The sequence below is a fragment of the Astyanax mexicanus genome, chromosome 6, assembly GCF_023375975.1.
Source record: "Astyanax mexicanus isolate ESR-SI-001 chromosome 6, AstMex3_surface, whole genome shotgun sequence".
NCBI lineage: Eukaryota > Metazoa > Chordata > Actinopteri > Characiformes > Acestrorhamphidae > Astyanax > Astyanax mexicanus.
In genome coordinates, this window is record NC_064413.1 from 37,523,687 (window position 1) to 37,549,118 (window position 25,432).

Sequence of the window (25,432 nt, forward strand, 5' to 3'; positions counted from 1 at the left end):
TTTTACAAGGTGGGCCAATGTAGTGTTAGGAGTCTTGTCCATGGACTCTTATTGGTGTAACACAGCAATGGAATTGAACCCCAGTCTTCCACATGCTAGCTCACTGGCATGTGGTGGTGTTATCCACCTCACCACACCAACCACTTGTTGTTTGTAACATTGTTACAAAAAATAAATAATCTTATCAAACCCAATTTTCCTTATTAAAATCCCATTGTGATATTTTCTTTTTGTGCTATGTTTTATATAACGCACATGCTGCATTCCAGAATAATTAATATTATATAATATTATATAATATAACGTATAGTGTATAGAATAGTAATATGAAAACGTATAATAACGGTAAAGTGCATAGTCTATGATAAGAATACAATATTGCTTTGTATTGTATATTAGACTCATAGGCTATACATTATTTAGCAAATTCTCTTTATTATTATGCATGGCGTTTTAATTTATAAAGAATTGACATTATATTGCACATTGCTGAAACAAGACGTGTAAAAGTTGCTGTTTTAATGCTGCTGTTATTAACACGGTGAGGTCAGGGGAACCGGGGGTCGGTGCGCTCGTGTGCGCTTGCGCATCCGCACGCGCGAGCTGCTCCGTTTTCCCCCCTAAATCATTTTTTTCTCCGCCGGCATTTTGGCGGCGATATTGTTTAAATGCGAGCGTAGTGCGAGCTGTGCGGCGATGCCGGAGCGAATGAGTCGCTGAAGGTGGAGACTTTGTAGAGGATGCTGTCGTTTAGGTCCCTCCATTCATCCTTATGGAGCGAACGGGAGCTGCTGCCTTGAGTCTCGCGCTGCTGGTGAAGGCGCTCGCGGTGCATTAAACGGCTACAACAAGTTAGCCGGGTTTATTCTTAGACTGGGGTGAAGGAGGAAGACCTAGAGCCATGTCTGCGCGAGAACGGCTGAAGGCGAGGATGACTAAGGACAGCGTTACACTGCTGCCCTGCTTCTATTTCGTGGAGGTGGGTTCCTGTAGGATTGGTGTTTTGACTGGCTTCTCCTTGAGGAGGGAGAAATGCCCTGCATGGCATGTCTGCTTTCCATCACTAGTATCTGTTTTGACTGCTGTGTTATAGTGGAGGCTGCATGTTTCAATAAAAAGCCTGATTTTTTTTTTCAGTTACATCCCTCTTATTGTCTTATCTTGTCTATCTACACATGTGCAGCTGATGCTGGTATGGATCATTTATCACAAGCCTCCAGCTGTTCCAGTTGCAGCAGCATAAGGTTTTTGTTGGTTATTGTAGATAGAAGATCTATCTGTAGGCAATACTGAACGCCTGCTGCTCAGCAATCTGCAATGATTCATTTTTTCATCTTTTTTTTTTTTTTGTTCTGCTTTCAAATGAGAGACAGAGCATGTCTGTCTGTCTGTCTGGCTGCTGTGGACTGTGTGTTGTTGAGCTAGGCTCCATGCAGAGTTTGGCGCTTTGAAAGTCCTGGAGACAAAATGAGTCACATACATTAGTATTCACCTTGCATTACAGCCAGACAGACAGTTTGGGAACAAAAGTTACTCATGGACAAGCTTGATGTATGGTTATTTTTTCATGAGTGTGTTTTGGGGGGGGGGGGGGCTGGCTGACTCAAATAAGTCAACTTTGGCATCAAAAAAGCTGTGATGCCTCAAGGGCTCCAGATAAAATGGATAAAAAAGTAATGAGGTTTCTCGTTTTTAATTAAAACAGGTCAGAGTGAGTCTTTATACTGCACCCCAACCAAAACCTCATGTTTGCCTAGATGCTGGGTTGGTGAGTCCTGAGGCTGTCTAATGAGGTTATTGTAAAAATGATCTTTTTGTATTTTGTGTATTGCACTATGTTGCCTATATTAACTAGAAAATAATGAACACTTTGACAAAGAAGAAAAAGACAGTGGTCAGTGAAGGCCATGTGATGTCATGCTCCAAGACAAAGCACTGTCACTGCCTACTCTATAATAAGACCAATAGGCTGACTCTCTGTGTAGTAGTAACACTTGTTCCTCGTGGGTGTATTAGACAGCGCTTTGCTGCAGATGCAGCCTTCATGTATACAGTCTCAATCCATCCATCCATCTGACCTAGTAAGGAACTAGAGCATATAGGCTATGGTGCAGTGGGACATACAGAATGGAGGCAGGGTGAATATTAAACACATTAAAGTCAGTGGCCTGAACCAGTGCTTTTGTATTACATACAGCTATATGTAATTATGAAATCCATATGAATATAAAAAAATGTACAGTATTTGTACAGTATTTATTGTTGTCATACACAAACACAGGCTTCACCAGGAAAGTTTAGTAACAACTGATATGTACATTGTGTGTGTTGGGTTAAATTGTTGAGTTGAATAACATGTTAACATGAATCAGTAAATGCAGAGACTCAAAATATGGCCGGAGGATTGTGTGCTTGTATCCCAGGTCATGCTGCTTCACCGTAGCTGGAGCCTGAGAGAGCAGAATTTGCCATCCTCACTTTGGATGGGTAGATGGCACTTTCTTCACTCTCATTGTGAGTGTTAACTGAAGAGTTAGTGCTCTTCACATGCATCACCTGCTGTTGGATTAGTGCATCAGAGCTGGGAATCTGGTGCTTTCCTCTGAGCGCATTGGCTGCCTAGTCATGCTACACTGGTGGTTGTTGTAAAAGAGGTGGTGGCTGACTTCACACGTATCAGAGGACGTATGCACTTGTCTTCACACTCCTAGGCTGTGTGTGACCGAAATGGTTCCCTACTTCCTTATTACCTTGCAACGCTGTTTGGAGATAGAAATAGAAAACAGGACTTACAATAATAAACTACATGGAAAATGTGTGAAAATTACAGCATCCAGCAGCTCACAATGTTGCCAGATTGGGCATTTTAATAAGATTTTTTTTTTTCTGAAGGAAACACTGTGCTTTGGCCAGTGGACAAAACTACCAAGTGCCAAGACACTATGACAGTATGACAAGCAGTTGTGGTAAGTTATTATGTGTGTGTAAAGACCTATTTCATTGCTTGCAAGTTTATTTTCATATAGATTCTTTTCTGATTGCATATAGGGTCACATGTCCTATTATACCATGCACTAAACACATAAAAAAACAAGCAGATAAAATCATTTAAATGTCATTTACAGTAATTATTTATCTGTCCATATTTAAGATAAAACTTTTTGATTTAGGACCATGAGGTAATAAACCCTCTTAATAGTGTTAATATAACTTAATATAATATATACGTTTCAAACAGTCAGAGAAAAATGGCTGACCTACACAATAGTGCCCTAAAACGTAAATAGGGAGCCTTAGTGTTCGGAGTTTTGCAAGTGATGGGAAGTCCTATTGAGTGGGTGGGATAATTGCCGTTGCTAGAATAGAGAGAAAATTGCATAAACAAATTGAGACAACACTGAATAGTAAAGGTTAGGTTAGGTTGTAACAGCTGTGTAACTCCATCACAACCCTCTGCGTTTGGTGGAACCCTCGGCTCAAGTTGCAATGGACAGTCTGTGGCCCTATCACCTTCTCAAGACACTATGCAAAAAATAATAATTTAAATTGTTTTAATGAATGAAAGTGTTGGTCAAGTTAGTAGGTCTTCCTTTTCAGTAGGAAACCTAAAGCACTTGCTATGATAGGACTATTACCAGTGCCTTGTGCTCCAAAAAAAAACAAAAACTGATCCCACCTCCATTTGGATGCATTCATTATTTACACCTCAGAATCACCTTTCTTTTCCCAGTTCTTGATGTTGATCATTTAATGTGTGATACACTTGAATAAGCTTAGGAAGCCATTTCCAGGCATGAGAGGAATTCTAATCTGCCTCTCCAGATTGGACTTTGTGTGGTTGAAATTGCATTCGTGCTTAACCCTAACAGTGCTTGAGTCAGAGTCAGATCTAATATGGCATTAAGAACAACTCTGTGTTTGAATTACATTTTGGTATCCAAGCAGGTATCATTTATGCCCAAGTATTAAATGGCTTGTCTTGCTGTAGAGTGATTTTTGTGACGTATTTCTGCCTTAATCAGCTAATGCAGGATGGCCCGGAGCGTACATTATGCAGTTGAGAGAGACCTTGTGGTTCAGTAATGCTTGATATGCACAATGCTACAGCCAGCAGCTGCCTCTGACAGTTTTTACTGTAGTCAAGGTGGTTCCACTGACCTATATTTCCTCCTCAAAGCGAGTGCACAAGAGTGAGAGAGGTTCAGGAACGAGATCATCAGCTGGGTCAACAAAACAGCATTACATCACACATCTTACATTTGTGTTTCGTTTTTGTTGCACAGAAAACTTCTTTATTTTGACAGTCTTAACTTTTGGCATAACATGAATCTGGCAGTTGTTCTTTTTGTTGAATTAAAATGTCATGCCAACGAGACCAATAGAAATGCTCCAAAATAACTTGAAATAATATATTTTTTACGTTGACCATCACAAAAAAACTCTTTTATTCTTTAATTCTTTTTTTTTCTCTTATGAAGTTCTGGGTGACAATATGAGGATGTTTCTTAATTATTCTGAAACTTTGTCACAGTATGTATTTGGAGGCTTATCATGGGTATTGTCAGTACTTACATAACATCAACATTATGTTTCATGAAAATATATAATAGCATAACTAATAGTAGAGCACTATAATATTGGATGCATATTGATATCCACAAAAAAATGTTTTAAAAACGTATAGAGTTTGTTCAGGCATTTTGTTTTCAATAAAGTTACAAACTGATATTTGATGATGGGTTATTGTCATGCTCCTAAAATACAGCACTTAAATAACCACATCTTCTTTTATAAATGTTTGTTTAATTTCCTTAAATGAAAAACAATGGAAAATGGAATTTTGGGAAAGAAAACTGTCCATGAACTGTCCTGGGGTTACCACTATCACAACCCTGATCAGAAAGGTGTGGATAAGAAGATCACCAGAGGAGGATGGGTCCCCCCTTTGATATTACATTTGATTGTACATGTGATAGTAAAAGTTACATGAGAGCCTTGCCATGTCTACCAGGGAGTTTTCCTTTGCCTCTGTCACTTAATGGGAGTTTTGTATGTTACATTTTTTTGGCTGATTCTCTGTCCTGCTGTTACATTTCAGTTAAGCTGCTTGGCGACAACATAAGCTGTAAAAAGTGCTATATAAATAAGTCTTCAAGTATTGTGATATTATGTTGCCCACTCATATTAGATAATTCTGAATTACCATTCCATACCTCTTCATTGACTTCAGTGGTTGTCCTCCATTGGATTCAGCGTTCTTGTAAATGGAATAACCAGAATTCTTGAACATATCCGGCAGTGTTGTTATTTTTGACTGTTGAAATGCACAGTAAATAGTGTTCTCATTTGGTTTGGGTGTGTGTTTGAATTCTGCAGCAGATCTGAAAACCTTCCTCCGCTCAGCAGGAGTCACTTCATTGCTCCGACATCAAGAGACGTCCTTCTGTTCCGCTAGCAGTGGGGTTCCACTTTCTCTTTTCAGGGCTGCCCGTTTATACCTGAATATGAAATAATGCCACGTGAGGATGCCAGTGGCCAAATGCAGCATGCTTCAGTGTGTTTAGCTCTGCCTGCACTTTTCCTTTACCATGCGATATTTCTGAACTGCTCTAACTGCTCGCATGTTGTAGTGCATATGGGTTCATAATACATGAGGTGGGTTTAAAAGCTCTCTACTCAGCTGTCTTATTTTAGCCATGAAGTCCTCTCAGTTAATCCTGTCACTGTTAGTCACTACTGTGCACTTTCAGCCTTTTTTTGATTCAGCGTACCCTATGACCTTAATTCACAGTTCCATTGTTTGTGTCGCCAGGTGTTCTTTATGTGAATATTGATTTGATTGAAAATCACTGTTTGGGTATAATAAAAGTGTGTGTGTGTGCAAAGAGAAGTGTCCTGTGAAGTGTGAGTTCCTCAGAGAACAGGCTCTGTAATCACTTAAGGCTAATTGCTAAGCTGTGTATGGGAGCTAGTGATTAGCTGTGTATAGCAGTAAGAGATCAGTGCAGTGATGCATTCTTTCATAGATAAACCAGAGCAGAACAGGCAAATCCTTTCAGAGTCTCTTCTAATGAGTGTGCATCTTATTGTTTCCTTGAGAGCAGCCGGGATAAACTGTCTGTAGGTCTGCCTTTTAGTGTTGTGGCAGACACAGAGTCTTTGTATCCTTGTATTATGATAATGTACCCTCTTCCTAGTGCCAGTAAAAGCTCCTGAAAACTGCATTTCCAGAAAAAAATGAAGAATTGTTGCGCTTCTTAAAGTTACTTAACTCTTTTTACACAAGTTAGAATAGGTATAGGTATATATTATTATGTGCCATACAAAAATGCTCAGAATCACTCTTATATAAAGGGATTTCATTAGCTCTATTCTTGCAAGTTTCAGTCCCTTTCAGAATGAGCCATTTAAAGGAGAACGCCGGTTTAGATCTAGTAAAACATGATTAAAAAGTACTAAGCTTTGTTGAATAGCACACCTCCATTCTCCCTCAGCTTTCTGAGATCCAGTAATTTTGTGCTTTTTGATACAAAGGCTGCTTCGGGGCATATTTTGCCCCTGCAGATAAAGCTTTTTACACCGTTCTCCAGACTCAAAGTAGCTCCACACCTCACTGGTAGAATCCGCAGTGCCCTGGCGTTTAAAATGAGGCGTTAATAACTTTAAAAGTGCACAAGAAGCTTATTAAAAACTAGTGATGTGCTGCCATCACTGTACTGATAATGACAGCCATCCAAACTGCTTATAGATGCCTGTAATTCCTGGCACCAAGTTTTGTGTTGTTACCTGGTAGCAATGGTCTCACGAATCTGTTGTTAGGTGGCTGCTATGGTGTTTCTTGACGGTTGCTTTGGTGTCACAGGTAGTTGCTATTATGTTGCTAGTTGTTTGCTGTGGGCTTGCTAAGTGGTGCTGTGGAATCCCAGGAAGTTGATACAGTATTGCTAGGTGGTTGTTATGGTGTAGGTCCACTTCCAGGGAGTTGCTAGGTTGTTGCTGTAGTATTTCAGATGGTTGCAATGCTCGATGGGTACCATTGATGCTGCTAGGATATTTTTGCATAATGTGTTCCAGGCTGTGGCAGGTATATGGTAAGTGGATCAACCCTGTCCACCCGATATCCAATAAACGACATCTGATAAATGAATTCACACTTCTGTGATGTGACATTCTATGTTGTGTTTAAAAACACCCACTAGACAGCAGTGTTTTACTCTGGCACTACATCCCACTGTTCTGAGTCTATTGTGAATATTGTGAGCCCTGTCATGTTTTTTTGAATACACAGCTCCATATAGAAGCTTTTTAACACTCAAATACTAGTTTTAGTATTTTTAGTATTTAATTAATTTATATTTTTTAATTTTGTGAGGGTGCATACTCCAGGGCCCAGGGGTTGTGGTTTAGTCTTTTCAGTTTTCTGTGTTCACTTTGGGTCCATGAATCCTCCAGTTACCCTAGTGTCCTCGCATCTTATAAAAACATAGATGTCTGTGAATTGGCTGTGCTTAATTGTCCTGTGTGAGTAAATGAATGTGTAAAGTACCCCACAAGGGATTGGCACCTTGTTCATTTGGGGATTCTTACTATGCACACATTGATTCTGGATCTTGGGACCTGACTAAAAAAGAGGATAAATTAGTACGTTTTATGTTTGAAAAGTTGTTTTGTTTCTGTCATTATCTCTCATTATATTTTCTTCACTGTTTTATTTCAGCTTCCTATCCTGGTGTCGTCTGTAGTGAGCCTTTACTTTCTGGAGTGGACGGATATTTTTAAACCGGTGCGCTGGGGATTCGCCTGTCATGACCGAAGTCTGAGTTTACCATACATCGAGCCCACGCATGAGGTCATTCCCTTCCTCATGCTCCTCAGCCTGGCATTCGCTGCACCTGCCATCACGGTCAGTGGATAACACCCACCCACACACACACACACACACACCCACACACACACACACATGCATGCATGTAGGTATTGTTCTTTATCAGAGCTTCACCTTGTCTTCTGCTGAGTCTACATGTATGCATCATTATCAGGCAGTCGCATCTGCTGTTTAACTGCTACTATAAAACTCACTGATGCTGGCGTCAGTGCGTCGGTTCAGCTGAGTAGAATTGTTGCCCAGAGCAGTGCTCATTATAGGAAGTTTAAAATTGGGACAAATAGCCTAGCCTTGGACAAAAATGCTCTGTGCTGTTCTCTTTTATTTGCTCTGGAGTCTATTAAAAAATGAATAGCCTGATGATTAATGGTCTTATTCAAATTGTTAATTCTGTGCCAACAGCAGCATCTATAGCATCTATTCATTCTTCGTTTGTGGAACACATTGAACACATTGAATGGCCCCAGATGCAAACAGGCTAGCAGACCATATTCTTACAAGACTTCAAAAAGATTTTTCGCATTGTGAATCCATAGGAAGTGTATTTCTGTCTGATTCAGAGAGAAACTCAACTGCATGCTTTACTGTTCCAGCTTGAATGAATAGCTACCTTTTGATCAGTGTAATATGCAGTGCAATACACTTAGAAGGAGAAAAAAGTACTTTTTGAGTGAAGATGTCTGTATTGGCTGTATTCTGGCCTAATGGAAACTGGGGGAGGGTTTGAGTCATTTTAAGAGTCTGTGATTTGCATGCTGTCATCTCCTGGAAAGCAATTTGACTTTGAAGAAAAAGTCTGTCCTTGCCAAGCAGAGGTTTGATTGCATTTTAGCGGTCAATTACAGTGCATCGCTCAGAAATCAACACTGGACTACATATTATTCTGGATATAATAAGGGCGACTGGTCATCAGACCTGTCAGCAGTGCTTCTGCTTTAATAGTCTTGTGGGTAGGGCTGCTGCATAATGTATTATCTATTAATTATTATTGCAGCGTTTGTCTCTCTGTCCATTCACTCTGTACACAGATGAGTATTTATAACAAATTGTAATAAATGTTTACTCTAAACGTATCCCATTGACTAATAACTAGCGGTGTAACAGTACGCATAGACCCTGATTCGGTTCCTATCGCATGTTGTCATCAGTACAGTACGACAGGCATAAAAACAGAAGACTAACACAGGTTTCTTTCCATTAAGTTTTGAACAGACAGTTTTATAGCACCGAGGAAGTGAATACAGCTTGTAGTGTCTTAATTAAGCAGTAGATTTGCATAAAAATTTGCATATTTAGTGTGTTTACACCCACACAAGAACTCCTACACTCCTCGTCTTATTCTCTATTATTCAAAGAGTAGATGAAATATTGGTGAAATACTTTTAAATCCACTATATGGAAGAGATAGAAAAGAAGGCATAAGAGGGGCAGAAGGACAAAAAGTTATATTACAATACTCATTAACCAACTACAGCTCCCACAATACCATGCAAATACAACAAGTTACAGCTTATTTGCTTAAACTCTAGTACCACCAGACAGAAACATTTTATTAGGGCTGCAAGATATGTTGCAAAAAACGGACATACACGTTTTGCTGATATATATTTATATATATATATATATGTATATATGTTTTTTGAAACATATCTTGCAAAAAAAAGCTTGACAATGCTGAAACAATATATTGTGCAGCCCTTATTTTTATACATGTTTCCTGTATTAAACCAAACAGATTCCGTTATTATTCACTTGGATCAACCAACTATAATGAAGCCCCTGCTTGATGAATTTTACATAACATTATTCTCAGAAAACACACTTTAAAATTCACACAGCACAGCTCATCAGTGATTTCAGGCCTGAAACATCAGTGTGGCTCAGTTGGCTGCTCTTCTGAAGAGCGCAGTATGGAGCTGTGTGTAAATCTGCTGTGCATACAGCTGCATACATTGCTGTCTATATATGTCTCTACACTATACTGCACAATATATGGTTTCAGCATTGTCACATGGCAGGATGTGCAACACCATGTACAAAAGATATATTAAGTCAAGCAAAAAAAATGTCTGCAGAAAAAAGGAAACTTTTCATTGTCAACAGCATATCTACTGAATGCAGATTATTTCATGTATATGTCATTTATATTATTTTATTATCTTGGTCATATAGTGTGATTCGATTGCATTTTGTTTTATTTCTATTTCTCAATATTTCTCCCCATATTCTCTATAAGACTCTATAAACATACTCATAACACATTATAATGCATTCATAAGGCATTATAAACATGGCTATACATATTTATAAAAATCTATTATTCATCATAGCCATGTTTATTATGCATCATGAACTGTGATTATAATGCATTAATAGCTGTGTTTATAACATGTTATACATCAATACCAAGAAACTCAGTCCCAGCTTGCAGACTGTATTATGACTAAAAAAGCTTCCAACTTATAAACACCCCCTCGATAATCCTATAAATATATTTTCAACCACTGATAAATTATTCTTGCCTTGAACATAATATTAATTATAGTCAATTATAATGTATTATAACAGGTCTTTGTGTGCTCTAAGTAAAGTGCCAGACTTTCATTGTGGGACTACATCATTAATGATATATATATATATATAAATATATATATATATATATATATATATATATATATATATATATATATATATATATATATATATATATATATATATAATTTTAACATATATATTATAAGCACAGCTTATAATGTATTATGATCGCAAGTCATAACGCTTTATAAACATGGCTATAATGGGTTATGCATTTTTATAAATATTTATAGCCATGTTTATAATGCCTTATGATTGCATTATAATATGTTATGAATGCGGTTATAGAGTCTAATACTGATGATATTCATAGAAAGTGTTACTGAAAGTTTTAGTAACACTTTCCATGAATGTCATCTCTATAAGACTCTATAAACGTATTCATAACACATTATAATGCATTCATAAGGCATTATAAACATGGCTATGCATATTTATAAAACTCTATTATTCATCATAGCCATGTTTATTATGCATCATGAACTGTGATTATAACGCATTAATAGCTGTGTTTATAACATGTTATACCTCAAAACCAAGAAACTCAGTCCCAGCTTGCAGACTTGTATCATGACTAAAACAGCTTTCAACTTATAAACACACCCTCTATAACCCTATAAATATATTTTTAACCACTCATGAATTATACTTGTCTTGAATATAATATTAGTTATAGTCAATTATAATGTATTATAACAGGTCTTTGTGCGCTTTAAGTAAAGTGACATACTTTTTCATTGCAGGACTGGATTATTAACGATAGATATAAACTATATTAACTATATTCTTCTCTGAAACACAGCAGTGATTGTAACGAAGAGCACTGCCGCCAATCTCAACAGCTGGCTGCACTGAGAATACTGCAGTAGGCTGCTATTTCTTCCAGTAATTATAAAATGCAGCTTTGTGAAAGCATCCCCATCTGTTGTCGTCATATGCTGTAAAAAATGTGCAACTGTTGACAGATTTTGTCTGAGAAAACCTGAGAAAAATCACATATTAGCTGTGTAGGGAGAGGAATAAAAACGCCTTTTGTCATGAATTATTTTCCATGACAAGCTCTCCTCTCGGCTTTACCTCAGCTCATCCTTTTCTGAAATCTGTTTACCTAACAGGCCAGATTTAGTGTCAGGGAGGAAGTGACTGCAGGCTCTGGGGACTCCTGTGGTTTTGCCAATTGTCACGGTGTAGAGGAGCGGCTGTGTGGCTGTAATTGGAGGGCTGGAGTCAGTCAGATGGAGCTGTGTGCTGTGATCTGCATGCTCTCTGGGCCCATATTCAACTCACAGCATGGCACGTCATCAAGCCAACGCTCAGTCTATATCCTTAGCACTTCATCTGCCAGGCCAGCGTGTGGAGCGACGCTCACATCAAACACACTGCCCTGCCGGGATTTAAACTCCTAACCTGGGTACCAAGGCAGTCTCGCCTATATGTGGAGATAGAAGTGCTGGACGTCATGTCTGTATGGTCTACAGAGAGAACAGTGCAACTATTGCCAGACTGAGGGCTGAGCATCACATTTGTGGGTAATTTGATAGATGGGCAGATGGATCTATAACATTTCCTATTTATTTTGCCAATAAATAGATCAGTAACAAGGATTTATTAGTATCTGATTATATTTATTTTAATGTTACATAGGGAGGGGGCTCCGAGTGGTCAAGTGGACTGAAACAATGCCACTGTGATCAGGAGATCGCCGGTTCGAATCCTGTTCATGTAGCTTGCCATCGGTTACCAGAGCTCTGAGAGAGCACAATTGGCCTTGCTCTTTCTGGGTGGGTAGATGGCGCTCTCTCCCCACATCACTCCAAAGGGTGATGTTGATCAGCACAAGGCATCTGTGAGCTGTTGTATCAGAGCCGAGTCGCTGCGCTTTCCTTCGAGCACACTGTGATGCTACTCGGCTCAAAAAGAGGCAAGAGTCTGACTTCACATGTATCGGAGGAAGCATGTGTTAGTCTTCACCTTTCTGGTGTGTTGGGGCATGACTAGTGATGGGGGGAGTCCTAATGAGTGGGCCGTGTAAGTTGGAATAAAAAGGGATACAAATTAAACAGAAAAAAAGTTACATAGGGTGCCATTAGAGGTGAGGAAAGTGTCAGAAATGTAGGTCAATATTTAAAAATATTTATGCTATATGGTATGATATTAGCAGAAATGCAGTTCTTAAATTTATGCTATGCATTGTGGGCTTCACTTCTAATAATGACATAACATCACTGCCACACACACAGACTGGTAAGGGTTAAGCTGTTTTTTGTAAGGTAGCTTTTAAATTGAAGACATGAAATCCAGATTGAGATCATTATAGTGAGTTTGTGTTCATTTTCTCTTTTAATGTTATGTTTTTGCTGATTTTTAAGATTACTGAAAAGGATTTATTGTGTATCTATTTCTGTGAGAGCAGGTATACTTCACAATCCTGTCAGTAAGACACTGTTTAAATCTATTTGTCTCCCATTTAGATATACTTAGTATTCACTCACCAATCCAAATCACTAAATTCAAGGGTTTACCAACCAGTTTTGTGAAAGAATGGATTGCTTTCTGTTCCCTTCCTGTTCCAACATAACTACACACCAGTGCACAAAGCAGTCCATAGTAAATTTGGTGTGAAAGAACTTGACTGGCCTGCACAGAGTCCTGACTTATACCCAACAGAACACACATTTAAATAATGTGCCCTAATTACAGCAAGCTTAAACACATGCTCAGTGATAAGCTCAGCTCTTAGCCACTGGAACTCATTGATAGCTCCAGTGTTGTTGGTAAAGATGAAACTGAAAGCCCATATGCTTCAGTTAAACATAAACTGTTCAGACAAATGTTAGATATGAGTCGCATTAAAAAGATAGTGTTATTTTTTATATAAAATATAATTTATATAATTTTTCAGATTTGGTAAAAAAAAATCTGATTTGCTCCATTTTACCTGCTGTGTTAACGTAGACTAAGTAAAGCTATTGCTGATACCATGTAGAAGTGTGCAGTACTGTCCATCACTGTGTCTCAACACCACTAGATATAATTTGGCAGGAGCAGAGCTAGGGCAGTAGGATGATGTGTCTCAGATATACAGTAACAAGCTGTTATTGCTCAAGTGTGAATTGATCATTCTCATTTTAATTATTTTCATCTGTTTGAATATTGCTCCAGTGCTTTTTAGTTGTGATCAAGTCAGATCTCTTTAAACATAAAGGGAAGTTCTGTGATTCTTCATGACTGGATGTTAAATATTGGGTAACAGTAGAGTGATATATTTATTGGAGTATTTGCAGTACCATTTCAAATTTTTAAACATATGTTTGTATTTTAGTGTTTTTCTTCATTTTTGACTTTAATTGATGTATTTTCTACATTGTAGATTAATATTGAAGACATGAAAAGAATTAAGGGACAAATGTGAAATTATGTAGTGAACAAAAAAAAGTGTTTGGCTCCCACAATACCTTGACCTAAACCCAATGTGATGGTGATTTGGGATGAGCTGGAGCTTCACAGCATAAAGAAAAAGCAGCAACTATTGTTCAGCACCCCCAGGAACTCCTTTAAGACCCTACCTCATGAATACACTGAGAAAAGTCCAAGAGTTTTCAGAACTGTCCTCACATTTACGATGTAAACCTCATAAATAGAAAGAAAACACATTGAATGAGAGGAGGTGTGTCCAGTCTTTTCACTGGTACTGTGTGTAAAGCCATTATTTCTGATGTTGATTTAAAAATTGGACAAAACCGCAAAAATGGTTAATAAAAAGCACCGTTCTGTCAAGTGCTGCCAATTTTAAGTGAACATTGAAGATTCTGTGTAACAGAGTAGAGCTTGTCTCTAGTCTATTCTGTGGAACAAGTGTGGAATAAAGGAAGCTCCGGCAGGAACGTTACAGAACAGAAAGAGAGAGGAGCTAAGAGGAGATATCCACAGAGGGACGTTTGATCTTTGTCAGTGTTCTCTGCTGGTTTCTGCACCTCTGACTCTGAGTCTCCTCTGTCTGCAGATAATGATCGGAGAAGGCATTCTGTTCTGCTGTCTGTCCAGAACCCAGAGCGGCCCTGGAGCTGAAGCAGACATCAATGCAGCCGGCTGCAACTTCAACTCATACGTCCGCCGTGCCGTCAGGTTTGTGGGTAGGTTACTTAAACTCTGTTGTGGCTGAGTTTGGAATTACTGAAACCAAAAATCCTGATTCCTATTGGCTTTGATGTCTTTCTGTCCTGCTATTCAGTTTTTATTTCTCTTTTTTTCTAATAGGGGTTCATGTGTTTGGCCTCTGTGCCACTGCTCTGATAACAAACATCATCCAGCTGTCAACGGGTTACCCAGCACCCTACTTCCTCACGGTCTGCAAACCCAACTACACCCATCTGAATTCCTCCTGCACTGAGAACTCCTTCATCCTGGAGGATATCTGCTCTGGGGCTGACACTGCCGTCATCAACGCTGGGAGGTAGGACTGGCATGAGATTATAATGCTAAATGAAAGCGGTTAGGCTAGGTCCTGAGTGGAGCACCTTGACTTGAAGTTTACTGAGAAATTGTAGTCCTGTTTAAAATCAAGACTAGGGACACACCATTACAGGATTTTGGGCCCATAGCAATATTCGCTATATTTCATGTACACATTTAGTGATGCTATACCAATGCTTTGCTGGTTAAAAACATTCCATCAGCTTATGGCGATATGGGAGGAGAAACACAAGAAGGAAAAACTCAGAGAACTTCAGTCAGGAAGGAGAGAACGGAGTTAAAGGAAAGAGATAGGGTGGTGGAGGGTTGTGAAAACTCTTAAAAATCATGACATGTTAGAGCTAGGGAATTTATAGGATGCTAGATAGGAAAGGTGAGGAGCTTCTGGCATGTTCCTCCTCCCAAAACTTAGTTATTTCATAACAACACTAATACATATCATCGCTGTGCAATAAAAAACAAATATCCCTATTTTTGTTGATTTTCAGTTTATAACATATTTCGAACAGACAAACTGTTCCTTACACTTTGGCAAAATGTCTTGATGAACAGACTAATAGAAATACTTCAAAATGACCTGAAATAAATTATTTTTACATTGACTTTTTTTGAAAGTTTAGACGTTTTTTCTCTCTCCTGTAAAGTTGCTGTTTTGGAGATACTTCAGTTCCGTTCCAGCTTTTCCTTATTTCCTTAATAAGGGTTAACTCAACTCAAATAATGACTTGGGCACATACAGCTCTGGAAAAAATTAAAGACCACTTAAAAATTACGAGTTTTCTTGATTTTACCAAATTGAAAACCTCACAGTCATCAAACCAGGAGTGGCATGAAGTTATCCAAAAGTAGTGTGTAAGACCGGTGAAGGAGAACATGAAAACATGCATGAAAACTTTGATTACAAACCAGGTTTATTCCTCCAAATATTGATTTCTGAACCCTTACAACTTTATGAATATAAACTTGTTTTCTTTGCATTATTTGAGGTCTGAAAGCTCTAAATCTTTTTTGTTATTTCAGTCATTTCTCATGTACTGCAAATAAATGCTTTAAATGACTATATTTTTATGATTGAATTTGGGATAAATGTTGTCCATAGTTTATAGAATAAAATAACAATGTTTATTTTACTCAAACATCTACCTATAAATAACAAAGAATCAGAGAAACAAATTCAGAAACTAAAGTGGTCTCTTAATTTTTTTCCAGAGCTGTATTTCTTAGCAGATTTCTGCTGTTCCTGTTTTAATGTGAATAATTAGCTGTACTGTACTGCTGCTAGAGAGAGCACTTGTGAACTGAGGGAGGAGCAGTGCGTCAGAATGTCGGCTGTGAAAGCATGTAGAATCGGGTATGACAGTGACCTAAATATTTCCTCACTGGAGCTGACAGAGTTAAGATGTGCTGGAGCTTTTCCACAGTCTGTATGTTTGAACACAAGAATTTCCAGTGTTGCTTTTATATCAGAGAGCTGAGCAGTTCAAGGGCCCACACAGACAGCAGTGGGGCTATTCTGGAGTCTAAGAATAGCAGTTGTAGATTAAGAGAGAGGCTTTTGATGTTTCTTTTAATGAGGCCAGTTTCTGTGGAAGCGATGGCGCTGTGCATCGTCCTCCAGCTGCTGCGTGGATTCGGTAAATAATGAAACAGAGGGAAATGTATCTACACTTGGAACGGAGAACTCGGTGCGGATACTACACGCTGACAAAGCAGGCGAAGCCTCTGAATCAGCCACTTCAACAGACCTTTTATGAAAATGACTGAGTGGATATTTTTGCAGAGTGAGCTAGATGGCATCCTGCTACACAGGAATGTGCACAGATAGACCTAGTGGGGATGAGTTCCTGTCTGTTCACCTTTATACTGCATGTCCGGCGCAAAACAAATTTTGTCGATTTAAAGTTTAGAACATTATTTAAACACACAGACTGTCCCTGACACTTTTTCAAAATTTATTGATGAAAGGACGAGTAGAAATCATCCAAAAGGATTTGAAATAATCTCTTTGGTCCCACTTTATAATACGTGTCCCTAAGTACTATGTAACACAGTAACAATCTATGTAACTACAGTGTAACTACTGATGAAGTACACATTGTTACAGATTAACTACAGAGGTACAGGTTATGTAATTATTACACATGTATATACACATGTAATAGAGCAAGTGTACTTACACATGGGTAACAATGTGTGTGTACTTACACATATTTAATAGTGTGTCTGATAAGTTGAGTGTAAACTTATCCAACAGCTACTGTCAAGTATGTAATTAGGGCTGATTGAGTGTTTTGAAAACTAAAAATCATTATTTAGATTTTATCATGGGAAGAAAAGGATGTCAGCATGTCATCCCCTGAGGAGGAAAGTGCTCATTGATATCCAGCACATTACCTTACTTTGTTAGCTCACCTGAAGACTCCACTTATTTCCCTTCATTCTACACAAACACCTACATGTTTCCATCTTATAAATCAAATCATTGAACACGCCTTATTTTATTACACATGTGTACTTACACATGTCAAAATTAACCTTAATACACATGTGTAATTACATAACCTGTTCCTCTGTAGTTAATCTGTAACAATGTGTACTTCATTAGTAGTAACACTGTAGTTACATAGATTGTTACTGTGTAACTACATAGTACTTAGGGACACTTATTATAAAGTGGGACCATCTCTTTTTACATTGGTTTCCAATGAAAGTTCCATTGCAGTTTCATTTCAGGGTGTCCACATTCTATATAAAAAAAGAGTCTTACAATGTCTTACATCCATCTCCTGAAGCTCACAGACATTAAATACAGTTTGTTTTTATTTTCACACATTGCATTTTGTAATTTCCAAACTGAGTTTGTATTTTAGAATACTCATTTAACAGCAGACTTAACTGAGTGAAATCTCTAGTATCGTTTATGGCTATGTGTGCTACATATAGTCAGGTATAGTCTTTACTTGCTTTTATCTTGCATGGGGGACTGTTAAATCAATGAAAACTGGTTGGGGTACACAGGTTTTGCAATGAACCTTTTTTCAATATATTTGATTTATTTTATTTTTTTATACATTTAATTCAAAGTGTTTAATTTTTTGTGCATTTTTAATTTCCATGCACAATATTGGGTGAACATGCATAGTTTTAAGTCTGTAAACCTTATATTGGTGATGTGTTCTTTTTTGACATTTTGTTATTGCTAAATTGGTCTAAATTTTGTCATTAAGTGGTATTAAAAGTTTTTTTACTGACTTTCTCTATTCCTGCAGATACTCTGCTCTATGTGCCATTTTGGTTCATTTGTGTAATAGTTGTTTTTCCTTATATAGCCATTAATCAACCCTTTCTTTCCCCATTACTATGTAGTGATATCCAGTCCAGTCCAGGCGCCTTTTAGCTGATGTAGCAGAATTAGTAGTTAGTGTTCTCCACCAAGCATGTTAAGCTGTCCAATTAGACTGCATTAGCACTGGTTGGAATTGATACAATGTCTGGGACCTGCTAGTATTCAGCCTGCCATTACTCCCAGCAGTCCTGCCTGTGCACCCTCAGAACAATGATCTAAAATAAGCACAACTTTCTCCTTCATTAAGCACCAGGTTTAGACAGTGCAAGTCCCAGAATTCCTCTTTCAACAGAACACTTGCAGGTAGAGTGAGAGCATTTATGAGAGATGTACTGGATCTACTCTGTCTTGAGTGGGACTGCAGTGGTGTCCAACTCATGAAGCACATAATGAGCAGCTTTTATTTATCCTCCAACCAGATCAAGGAAACGGACCGTTAAATTCAAGCTGACACGGGAAATGCCTGAAATGACAGTAGCTGTAGGCAAATGCAGTGCCCCTCTTTCACTGTCACGTATGAGTGAGATTATTAATCACAGAATAGATGCTGCAGTAGTTTAGTACTCTATTAGAGTGAATTACTGCTTTGTGGATTACCTCACTTTAATGGAAATAAATCTTAGCAAGTGATAAGAATTTTTGTCTTACTAAGCATTGTGTATGTGTAAGATTATTTCCTTATTTTAGGAATAATGATCTTAATTAGTCTTAATCAGCTTCTGTATATGTAGTTACTTGATCCTGTCCTTACTGTGACAAGCAAGCAAGAGAGAAGAGAACACAAGCAATGAGCCAAACAACTGTTTAACTGAAGCAGCTTTTACCAAAGAAAAATCCATGTTTATTCTAATGTAAAATTAGGTAAAACAATTCGTAGACAAATTGCTCAGGACTGCTGTGTAACCGGTATCAATCAGAGGAAGATGGGTTTCCGTATTAGGTCTTAAATGCTGTGTTGTGACAATATGTATAGTAATATGTATGTAAATTCTCTATAAATATAAACCACATTGAATGACTGCATAATATGTACATTTTTTCCCATATAATAAAATAATTCAAAGCCCAATGTTTTGACAATAGAGAAACATTTTTCTCATTTATAAAATAAATATAGTTCTGTCCAATCTAATTTCAGTTCTACTTATTTTTCAGAAAATCCTTCCCTTCCCAGCATGCAACACTGGCCTCCTTTGCTGCAGTCTACATCTCAGTAAGTGATGTATCACATACACATTGTGTACAGTGTCTGCCCTGCAGTATCAGCTAATTATGATATCCAGCCTCTTTTCACACTAAAGATTTTTATGTCAACTTGAATACACTTCACCGAAGCCATGCTCATAATTAAAGTGTGTAAATATAAAGAGTATTTAGCACTCAGCCTCGTAGTTTTATAATGCACTAAGTTTGGGGAGGCTTTAATATGAGTCACTCATGTCACTGAGCAAAAATTAGGTTATTTACCGAAATCATCTAGTCAATGCCCTGAAAGCACTGGCATCCTTGAGTAGTGTGTGTGTGTGTGTGGTGTGTGTGTGTGTGTATGTGTGTGTGTGTGTGTGTGTATGTGTTTCATGCTTAGGATGCTTGTGATAAAACTGCAGTTTTTATGAAGTGGCTCTTTGAGTAGGGCAGTGACTCATGCATCCTAAAGCAGTCTCAGAGTTAAAGTCACTGGGCTGTGATGGGCTCAGAACAGTCAATATGAAACACTGTCATCAGATTTGATACACATCACAATATAGAGGTTACAATTCAATATATTGAAATATATTGCGATACGGTAAGTTATATGTAGTTATTTGTTGCTTGTTTACACTGCCTGGACTAAAAAAAGTCACCACCTGCAAGATCTTGATAAAAAATTAATGCAACATTGGATTGAAATAAATTTTGTGACAATGCAGAAGCTTATCGAAACAATTCCAGAAAGAATGCGTACTGCAATAAAAGCTGTGTGTGTGTGTGTGACCTTTTTTGGCCAGGCAGTGTATGAAGCAATACTGTGTTTTTGAGAACCGCTACAGTTTTACAAAACCTAGATCTATTTTACATTTTCTTGCGCACCTTATTTTCCAGACACACATTAGCCACTATTGTGTTGCACCACTTTTGATAGTTTAAGACATGAGAATGTATTTGTTTCTGCACAGATGTATTTCAACAGTACTCTGACAGACTCCTCTAAACTGCTGAAGCCTCTGCTAGTCTTCTCCTTCATCATCAGCGCCATCATATGTGGCCTGACACGCATCATCCAGCACAAGAACCATGCCATGGATGTCTACCTGGGATTCCTCCTTGGAGGTGGCATTGCTGTTTATTTGGTGAGTTATTTGTGAAATTATAAGACTGGGTATATTAGACTGGGTAGCACAGAAAAGATGGAGTAGTGGTGAGGTGTGAATTTGGAAATGTACTGTATAGGGTGTTTGATTGGAAGTTAGTAGAATCATCTGGCATGGTGCGGTTCAGTTTTATCATTAACCTAATTATGTGGTATAAAATGTGACATTATATCCTCACCTCCCTGACCATTACAGGGTCTGTATGCTGTGGGGAATTTCCAGCCCAGTGAGGAGAAGCACACCAGTGAACCTCAGGTTCTGGTTCCTGTCCGGGCCCTGACGGATCTGGGCCAGCGGGCTGGCCACCACCTGCCTGCAAAAAGCTGCAGCAGTAGCGACGGCCTCTCCTCGTCCCATTCAGAGGGCATCTTGCACCGCAACCCGCAGGCCCGACAGACCAACTCCCTCACCAACCTGAAGAGATCCAGCGCAGACGTGGAAGTAATCACCCCCCAGATCCCTGTGGGCAGGGAGAGCATGGTGACCTTCAGCAATACTCTGCCCAGGATGTACTCTCCGGCCCTGGATGATGTCCGCCGTGCCGCCACCATCCACGCCACCATGGACTCCAGCCGCTCCAAACAGCTACTGTCGCAGTGGAAGAGTAAGAATGAAAACAGAAAACTCTCCCTACAGGCCACAGAAAACGGGCCAGGCCCGTCCCCCTCCAGCAGCATGGAGACTCGCTCCAGCTCAGAGCCGTCTGCCGTCGGTATCAACGAGGAACTCCAGGGTCCTGGAGCTCCATGTTACAAACTGGCCACTGGAAGTACTACATTACCTAGCAATGCCAGCGGTATTGCTGGAGGTGCTAGGATATCCCTTCAGTCCAGGCCAGGTTCTTCCCAGCTGGTGCACATCCCAGAGGAGACCCAGGAGGGCATCGGCACCTCACCGGGAGGCAACGTACGAGACAAGTGGCTGAAGAGCATGGAGAAGAATGCAGCGGCAGCACCTGTAAGGACTAACGTCAATGGACAGCCACGAATCATGCAAGTCATCGCCATGTCCAAACAGCAGGGTCTGCTGCCCACAGGATCACCCAGTTCTGAGAGCAGCCACACCAGCTCTACTGCTCCTCTGCATCGATACAAGAGCCTGACAGAGGAGTCTGCGTCAGGGGCTGCCAGTCAAGGCTCTACAGGGGCGATAGTGAGAGTAGAGGCTCACCCAGAGAACGGGCGTCCATTGGTGCATGCCCATTCCACCGATGGCAGCAGCTCCTGGGCCTGGAAGTCTCAGAGCAGCTTCAGGCAGTCCTTTGAGCTTAATGACCTAAACCGAGACTCTGAAAGCTCTGAGTCTTTTAGGGACGGCTTCAGTTCAACAGACAGAAAAAGAAGCAACTCAAGTGCTCCAATCCCTGTCACAGTGCCAACGGTCCCCACCATCTCCGCTGTTTCCACTGTACCCAACTCGGTAGGGGACCAGCACCCTCATCAGGCCATCTCCACCATCCGGGTCACCCCCATGGAGAGCACCGAGAGCGGCCCAGAGAGCCGGGACTCCACTCTGAACAGGAAAAGCAAAAGCAATATGATCCTGATCCCCGAAAGAGGGAACAGCCCCGACAACACCAGGAACATTTTCTACAAGGGCACTTCCACCACCCCAGCTTTTAAAGAGTAGCCAGCCATTAAAGGCCTTGTCACTGTTTATTAATGAAAAGTAAAAAAAAAAAAAAAAAAAAAAAAAAGAAATGTGTGGTCTGGTCATCAGGCCTCACATTCATCACACTGTGGTATTTACTGTCTCTATCCAGAACAGTTTGTTTTATTGTTCTTTTTTGCACTCTATTTTGAATAGTCTACATTTATTTTGATGACTCCAACCATCTCAAACCATGCATGAGATCACTGGTTTCACTGGATTGTTATGAAGTAGCCACAGTGACACAAAAGCAAGCACAAACCTAGAACTGTTTGGAGGCTAATGGCCCTTCTGTAAACAAAGAGATATATTGTAGCATATCAGACAATTATTCTATGTGACACACTGTGAAAAAGAACTAGTGCCAAGTCTTTGAAACACTGTAAAGCATCGCATATGTTTCACCTTTATAAAAGTCATTTTTCATTGATTATACTAGCCCCTATCTTTTGTAATGTAAATATTCCCTGAAAATTGGTGCTGCCCCATCTAAACCACAAACCATGTGAAATGCTGTATGTCAGTAAGAAAAAAAAGCAACCTTTCCAAGCTGGATCTTGAAAACCAAGAAAAATGACATCATACTCCTAGCTGTGCACTCTTGAGAAACCTGTGTTTTGAGAAGCTTTTTAATGACCATAAGTGCTTAGAACATACGCTGTAGCTAATGATGATATAGTCTTGAAGAACCATGCACTATATCCTCCTACTTGCAATACAAAGGATTTCTTCTGGTTTTTTTTTTCTTTTCTTAAAACTATGACCCCGTTTACACCTGTTCACTTTATGTCACTAGTATCTGGATTGTATTCTTGGGCAAATGCATTTACGCTTAATCAAATGTGTCTCTGTCTCATTTCTTTAGACTAAGGGAGGCGAACAGCTACAGTAGGCTATGTTGACTTCGGCCTGCCTATGCTCTCCCTACCACAATAACTATTTTTGGATGATATATTCCCAGACATAATTAAGATAAATAATATATTGTCAGTATAAGCCCATTCCATGCTACTGATAAATTAATAATATAAAAACATAAAAAATATAACATTTTATAGAGCACTGAGTATTTAACTATTAAGAATATTTATTAATTGGAATTAATATATTAAATAATATATATATTTTTTAAGCAAAGTTAGCATACACTGACTGTAATTTAAAAAAAGGGAGTATTAGAGAGGAGTAATGCATATTCGCGCCATGATCAAGATCATGTCCATATATTCTAATATAAATTGCTAACATAATTATCATGACATGCCTAGCTGCTTGGGGAGAAGTTTTGTTGTATAGGGAGGAGTTTTGAGCTGTTAAATGCTCTTTGGAGGGATGATGTGTTGAATTTGTTTCTATTTTAAATGTATTTTGGGTGTGTTTAAACTTCCAATTTAATGTGGCTTGGCTGTGTCATGATACAATCTTTTTTTTAATACTTTATTTTCAAAATTTACCAAAGGCCATTTACCCTACTCACCTCCCCAATGAGTAGTAATTCCCCAAACACTGGGAGGGTAAAGACTAGCACATGCCTCCTCCGACACATGTGATGTCAATCATTGCCTCTTTTCAATGGGTAGCCAGAGAAACGCTCTGAGGAAAGCGCAGCACCCCAGCTTCAATACAACAGCTAACAGAAGTCTGTGCTGACCAACATTACACTGGCTGCAAACCAGCAATCCTCAAATCATAGTGACGGCGCCAGATACAATCCTGATGCTCAAAGACACATTAAGTGACCGAGTCTACGTAGAAGTAAACGGGGTGTATGTTATGTTATCAGGACTTCCGAATTAACTCAACTTGTGTCTCTTGCTTTTAACAGCACAGATTTGCTTGACTTTGCTGTTTTAAATGATTTAGGGAACACTTTCTGTCTCTCACGCGAGTGAAAAGGGCAGCGTGTGTTCAGTATGTTATGTTCCGTGGTAAATGACGGTAAATGAAGGTAAATGGGTCACCGTCTTCCTTTAGCATGTATGATGGAACAGGGCGGTCAGTGACACACCACTCCACTGCTACTGTAAGCTCAGTCACAGCATGGGTCTCCAGCTGCTCTGTTTACTACTTGTGCATTTTGCACTTGAGTGAACAAAGTGAGGCAGAGTAATGGAGGGAGTGTAAATGTTAGGTGTCGGCTCCTTCCGTGTGTTACAGTCTTAATATATGCTGTTAATATTTCCTCTAACACACTTTTATTTCAGTTCTTGTGGGCCTAGTTAACCATTCAGTCCCTGTCTGTTGTTGATTCTTACTGCACTACACTGTAGGTTTAAATGTCCATTTCTTTATTTAAAGCGTGTTTATGTTAATTTTAATGGATATATACACATGGTCAATTTTAGTAAAAAAAAAAAAAAAAAGGAGTATTAAAGAAAATAAAACGAATGACCTATTTTTAGATTTGCCTATCAAACGTGGTATCATATCGACGATGAAATAGAATCTGTTTATTTTAATAGACACAAAGATTATTAATTTATTTGACACTGATTTTTCCTGTGTGACTTTTTATAAAGTGTATATAAATGTGCCAAAGGGTATTTTACAAGGGAATAGTCTGTGTTTTCCTATAGTATTTCTATATCAGCCTGTATTCTTCTGTACCACATATACTGTGTCAGCACAGCTATAGCATCTGCATGACGATGATTTGATAATCCGCACTTTTACTTTGTCCTCTTTTTTGTAAACAGTATACTACCGTAGCTGCAGGATATGTAGGCTAATTATTTCTACTGGACATGAATTCTAATGAACTATTGGTTGACAATCTTTGTGGGTGTGTTCCTTTACAGCAGATCTCTGTTAATTAGAGTAGCAGCCTCTCGACACAATGGATAGGCATTTGAATTGTCTGTGTGTGTGCATTTGTTTTTTAAGGAATGCATCAAGCATGCTGTGTTCTGAGACAGCTGTGGGACGCTGCCCTGAAATACTGTGTTGTTAGGTTAGCTGTGTACGGGAAACAAACCCAGCCAAGCCCATTCCACTGATCTGGCTCAAGGTTAATGCCTTCGAGAGCTCTTCTTCTGCATCATTGTGCCAGGTCTTCTTACAACTTCGGGATTGATGGAGAAGAACGGTGTGATGTTTCAGTGTTTTAAAAATAAATAAATGTTTGTTATGTTC

The 25,432-nt window shown here is 39.0% G+C and overlaps 1 protein-coding gene across 1 annotated transcript; it reads left to right on the forward strand.

The window, feature by feature from the left end:
• The first annotated feature begins 396 nt into the window (after positions 1-396).
• LOC103028875 (phospholipid phosphatase-related protein type 4) lies at positions 397-25,432 on the forward strand. The gene is made up of 7 exons (XM_007250406.4): positions 397-979; positions 7,718-7,903; positions 14,484-14,613; positions 14,738-14,933; positions 19,455-19,512; positions 20,456-20,629; positions 20,846-25,432. Exons 1-7 carry the CDS (start codon positions 902-904, stop codon positions 22,277-22,279), a joined length of 2,256 nt encoding a protein of 751 aa, XP_007250468.1. The 5' UTR covers positions 397-901; the 3' UTR covers positions 22,280-25,432.